At 31.7% G+C, this 6,164-nt stretch overlaps 1 protein-coding gene across 1 annotated transcript; it reads right to left on the bottom strand.

Moving 5' to 3' along the window:
• Positions 1-2,006: 2,006 nt before the first annotated feature.
• On the bottom strand, positions 2,007-5,280 carry LOC106763658 (putative wall-associated receptor kinase-like 16). Its single transcript, XM_022781705.1, has 3 exons — positions 4,401-5,280; positions 3,585-3,758; positions 2,007-3,271 (listed from the first exon to the last, which is right to left on the bottom strand). Exons 1-3 carry the CDS (start codon positions 5,269-5,271, stop codon positions 2,067-2,069), a joined length of 2,250 nt encoding a protein of 749 aa, XP_022637426.1. The 5' UTR covers positions 5,272-5,280; the 3' UTR covers positions 2,007-2,066.
• Between the last annotated feature and the right edge of the window lie 884 nt (positions 5,281-6,164).

A 6,164-nucleotide genomic window follows, 5' to 3' on the forward strand; every position in this document is an offset into this window, starting at 1 on the left:
CATCTCTTGACGCTGTCTATCAACACTTAACGAAAAAGGCTTAGTTGTTACGATTTTTCAAAATTTAAGACTCAATTGACACCGTTTTCAACAAGAGTTTATGTTAGTTATATTGAGAATGGAATTGTTACAATATGACCTTTTTGTTATTGCCATGTTAATGAGAAAACAACCTTATATTTGAACTCTTAGAATACTTAAAAGGTTATCTTTAGTGTCCTCCCTTAAGTCTCTTTTACTAATACAATTTTTGCTTAAGTAAATGTAATTAACATAGTTTTTTTTTTCTTTAAAACTTCTAACCTTGTTTGTCAATTTGATTTATTTTGGAAATGTAACAAGTAATACGTATGGTTGTATGTATATGTCTTATGCTTATACTATATACAAAAAAAAAATATTAAAACTTTGTATTTAATTTGCAAGTGGAAGTAGCACCGTGAAACTTTAAAGACGTACTCCAAAGGAATAGCAGATATTTGTGTAAATATTAGGACATATAAAAGATATGCTTTTAAAAAAGTGGTTAGACATTTATGTTTTAGTTTGAATCCTAAAATATATTTGAATAAAGTTTGTATTTAACTTGGATCATAAAAAATGGGTCCAATAATGTAGAAAATCCAAAACTTAAAATAATTGTATTTGCTAACAACAACATAATAGAGGTAGTGAATTAATATTGATTAATCTGAAATCTTATTGAAATTCAATATAACACCTATGGTTTATATATGGAATCGATTCAATTGCAATTTTGAATATGGAATTCAAAGGAATGAAATAGGGAATGATACTTTGAATAATCAAATTAGAAGAAAATATGCGATCAACCAAAATTTATCAAATTTGAAAAAGAGTCAAAAGAAATGATTTGATCCTCTTATTTTGATTTATCGAACAAAGAAATCTATGAATTGAGATCCTAATGTATATAGATACAAATAGTCTAGTGAGAACAAAAGTTTCCAGGAACATTTGGACTATTTAATTTTTAAGCAGAATAACCATTTTCAAGCAGTGTTCGATCGATTATATATTAATCAATATTTGATTCGACAAAAAAGGTTTGTCTAAGTCATTTTGTTTACTTTTGTCCAAATTATTTCTTTTTTTATCCAAGTTTCTTCTCTTTTTATCTAATTCAGTTTTTTTTTTCTTTTCTTTATGAGTTTTGGAGTATCCATTCATAGGTTGGAGATCTATATATATATATTAATTAGAATCAATAGGTCTAATAAGTTCATGTTGACTTAAGCTCTTTAATTATATTTATTGTTTTGTTCACACGTTAGATGTAATGGAAAACTGCATGGTTCTCTACATGTGTCAAATGAAATACAAGCACTCATATTTTACATCTATTGACGTAACTTCTTCCTACTTTAAACTTTGTTATATTTAAATGCTTAATTAAAATAATAGGAATTGATTTTTTCTCTCTAACAATATATAATACAAATGACATATTAATTACGACCAAGTTGTCTTAGAGACAACCAAGCGACCTATATTATGGACGAAACCTATGAACATTAGGACTTTTGGTCTTTAACTAACACCAATTGCCAATAATACTGTTGACTTTGTCAATGCACTCCAGTCTAACATTTGGAAACACAAAAAGCGAATATCAATGTAAATCCACAAAAAAATATCACACCTGTCTTCATTCATCTTTCCTTCATTTTCATCTAAAACAAAGTATAAGTTTTGTATTTCTCAGAAGTTTTACATGATCTTAAATCATGTTTATGAAATACTCATAAATAGGCTTGGAATGCAATCTGATGCAACTACTAATGCATTTGTAAGCAATTTCCGAAACAGTATGAATAAAAATTAATTTTTCTCTTGCAGAGAAGAATAAATAAAATATGACAGAAAAGAAGTTAAAACGAGTCAACAAATCAGGTAAAAGGTAGAAATATGTTACAGAAAATATCAAACAAATTCCTTGTTCGAAGCATAACCTTGCTAACTACATGAAATAGTGATTGAGAAAATATGTTGTTCATTGAAATAAACAGAAGTGGAAATACATGTTGTTGTGCCGTGTGCGTGTATCATCTTCCATTACCAAAGTCAATTAGTTCAAGTTCTCTCAAGCTATCATATCCAGTATTCGGTTGGACACTACTACTATCACCATGTTCATAAGAGTTTTGTCCCTCATAAAGCAAGTATTCACTCTCCTCAAAGTTCTTTCCTGTATTGATCCAAGGGTGTTTTTCTGTAAGCTTTATTCCTTCTAATTCCATTGTCACTTCCTTCATGCTAGGCCTTTCCTCCCCTGTAAGTCTCAGGCATCTGGCAGCAAGAATAGCAACCTGCATAATCTCCTGCTGGTTTTCTTCATCCAAAAGTCCTACCTGAAGAACATCAAACAGACGATCCTCTTTCAAGCTACATAGAAAGTGAACTGTAAGACTTCTTTTCTCTTCTGCCCTGTCAAAAGAGAAAGGTTTCTCCCCCGTTAGCAACTCTACAAGAACCACCCCAAAGCTATAGACATCACTCTTTTCAGTCAACTGGCTTGATTGCATGTACTCCGGGTCTAAATACCCAAAGGTTCCTTGCACAATTGTGGCTATTTCAGTTTGGTCAAGTGGAACCAATCTTGAAGCTCCAAAGTCAGAAACTTTGGCTGTGTAAGTGTCATCTAAGAGTATGTTAGCAGTCTTCACATCTCTGTGGATGATGGGTATGGAAGCTGCTGAGTGCAAATATGATAGAGCTGCAGCTGCTTCTGTAGCTATCCTTAGACGTGTTTTCCATGACACATTTACTCCCTGACCTTGGTTATGCAAATAATCATAAAGGGTGCCATTGTTAACAAATTCATAGACTAACAAAGGAACTTCTGTCTCCAGACAACATCCCAAGAGCTTGACCACATTCCTGTGATTAATCTGTGACAGTATAATGACCTCATTGATGAATTGTTCCACCTGGTTCTGATCCACTATCTTGGACTTTTTGATAGCTACAACTTTGTTGTTTGAGAGGACTCCTTTGAAAACTGTGCCATAACCTCCTTTACCTATGATTAAGCTCTCATCAAAATTGTTGGTGGCTTTCTTAAGTTGTTCTGCACTGAAAATTGTAGTGGTCTGAGATGAGTCTTCTTTTTTGGACAGTTGTTGTCTCAGAATGATGCCTCCGTTCTGCTGAAAAAACTTCTGCTTTAATTTCAAGACTTTCCTTTTCTGGTACACTAAGTATAACCAAGAAACCCCTATGAACAGTGCAACTAATCCTACACCTGCGCCTGTTACCAAAATATGAATATGAATAAAGCAATTATACAATAGAGTGAGAATATTTTAATAACCCATTTTTTATAGGAAAAATATATTTTGATATCTTTTAAAAAATAAAATATTTACTTTAATAACATAATAATATTTGAATTTAAAAAAATTAGAAAAAAAGTATACTGTTAATATATTATCTGTTAAATGAGTATTTTTATTCTTAAGGTCTTCATAGTAACAAATTATTTTATTAATTCAGAGTTGAATAACCATTTTTTAAAAAAAATCAAGAAAAACAAAACTGAAATAAATTTTTTATTTACATACCGATGACGATCTTGGTAAAAGCATTGGCCGTCTGCCTTGGGTGGCATCCTCCGCCTTCTTTTGTCCCATTTCCGATAAGTCCGTCAGGACAGAAACATTCAAAAGAGCCCAAAGTTTCACGACAATGATCTTCACTGTCGCAATTGTGTTTGTTATTACTACACTCATGAAAGTCTACAAAGAAAATTAAATTGTAAGTCTAAATGAATCAAATTTTAAAAGGACCATGATTATTTTAATATGTTTTTTTACAATAGATTATTTATTAATATTTTATTGATTCGTATACTTCTAAGTTATATAAAGAAAAAGAATTATTGACACATTATATTAAATTAAAATAAATATTTAACAAGAAAAATTCCATAATATATTTTCTATGAAAGAAATTGACATAAAATAATAAATTATTAGCATTTCTAATGAATTGGGGCTTAATTATTATCATATTTCGTTGGTTTATGATTACAATGTAATTGGAATAACCATCATTACGTCATTCATGAAATTTCTAAAGACACTTGTAAAGGCCACCCATCATGCTGTATATACATATATATATATATATATATATATATATATATATATATATATATATATATATATATATATATATATATATATATATATATATATTTCAATGGCCGGCTGTTTGGAATACCGTGACGTGACCATATGGTATTAGAATTTCGAGTTTTCAGATTAATCATAATTAGGATAGATTAAGAAAAATGTGTATGCTAATATGACTAAAGAAAATTAGTTTTTAAATTTGAATTAATGTTAGCATAATTAAATAATAAATGAATGAATTACCTTGGCAGCCATCGAGAAGGTAGGCGTTTCCCTGAAACCCAGGTTTACATTTGCATCGGTAACCATAATCAAACGGGGAGTTCTCACACTCGCCATAAGGACTCTTGCATGCATAATCTGCTCTGAGCATGGAAGCTTTGCAGGTGTCGTTTCCAACGCTCCAATCCATGACCAGAGGTGTCATATCGAACGGGACGCCGCTTAAATGATCGACAGAGAAAGTGTAGTTGCCGTTTTTGACGACGAAGGAGTAGCCACACTTGTTGAAATCGGAAGTCGAATTGAAATTGTTGAAGGTGAAAGCTTGAAAAGTGATGCTGTTCATCCCAGGAGGAATGTCGACCTGGCAACACCCTATGCCCGTGCAGTTTCCACTTCTCTGCATGCTTTTAACGCTCTCTAAGGTGTCGCATCTGGTCAAGCACCCCGTTGAAGATTGTGTGCCGTTGCGGAAACTGTTGAGATAGCCGTAGGTGTCGCAGCCTACGCTCACGAACTTGTTGTCCTCACTAGAAATGGCGAAAGCCGGTGTTCTGAGACTGGTATCGATGCCGTATGTTGCTTCTGCACCTAACGATTCGTTTTTGCAGACTGGGGATATGTAGCTGAGCATGTCGATTTTACCGTCGAGGCTTATGTTCAGAATTTGGACGTTACCTCTACCGCGATATAAGATTGAGTTTGTGCATGTGAGATTCAATTCGTTCTCCAGAAAACAGTTTTCACCGGTGACGGAAGAATAGCCGATGCCGAATGGATACGGAATCGAAGAAACAATTCCGCAGGAGTTCGGGCAGCCTGGCAGGGCTTGGCTGGCTGCTGCTACTGCCATCAGTAACACCACGGTCAGTCTGGTCAGCTGCTTCTGCATCTCCTTCAATCTCATTGTTGCCATATGTGCACAATACCACTTTCCATACAATTTATAGTTCTAGGAATTTAGATTGACCGGGCACAAGTAGTAATAATATTTCTTTTAATTATTTTATTTCTATAATCATGATCAAGACTTTTTCTTATTTATTTTTTAATAAATTTGAATTGGTTCATATTTATAAGTATATTTTATTATTTAAGAGAAAGTTGACATGGTGATGGCCGAAGAAGATATTGATGTGTGTGTCCACTGGGCTACAATATAATTAAATATTTCCTTTATTATTGTTTTATGTTATTGTATGACAACTTCTTATTATTTACAATTTAAATAGGTTTTATTTTATATCTGTTACCTAGACTTATCCGCGTAGTCAATATTTGTCATCTTTTATTATCATCACATACGTTTTCGTGGAAACTTTTGTATAGTTATACGTTGGATGTGTATTTTGTTTGAATTGAAATTTAAAAAATAATAATTCTGTGGAAATTAATTTTCTCTTATTTTAAAGCAAATTAAATGATCTTGTTCAAGAATTGATAGTTCCGAAAGGGAAAATAAAAAACAGAAAAACTTTTGTTTTATTATAATTGAATAATCAAATGCAATGATTACAAGTATTTTTTATTTATCAGGTTTTACCATTTGGTGATTTTTAAAGATTAAGATTTTTAATTGATTCATCTTTAAGTAAAGTTTCGAATTTGAATTTGACCATAACCAATAACACATCATGACAAAAAATGTACTTCATTTTACGTGGAATTAATATGCTTTATTTAACTTTGTATAAAGAAGCATATATTCACTTAAAAAAATATCAAAATTTACTAATACAAAATTCATATGTAATGTTAAAATTCTGTATGTAACTAAAAATTATT

This window comes from Vigna radiata, chromosome 6, assembly GCF_000741045.1.
Source record: "Vigna radiata var. radiata cultivar VC1973A chromosome 6, Vradiata_ver6, whole genome shotgun sequence".
Lineage (NCBI taxonomy): Eukaryota > Viridiplantae > Streptophyta > Magnoliopsida > Fabales > Fabaceae > Vigna > Vigna radiata.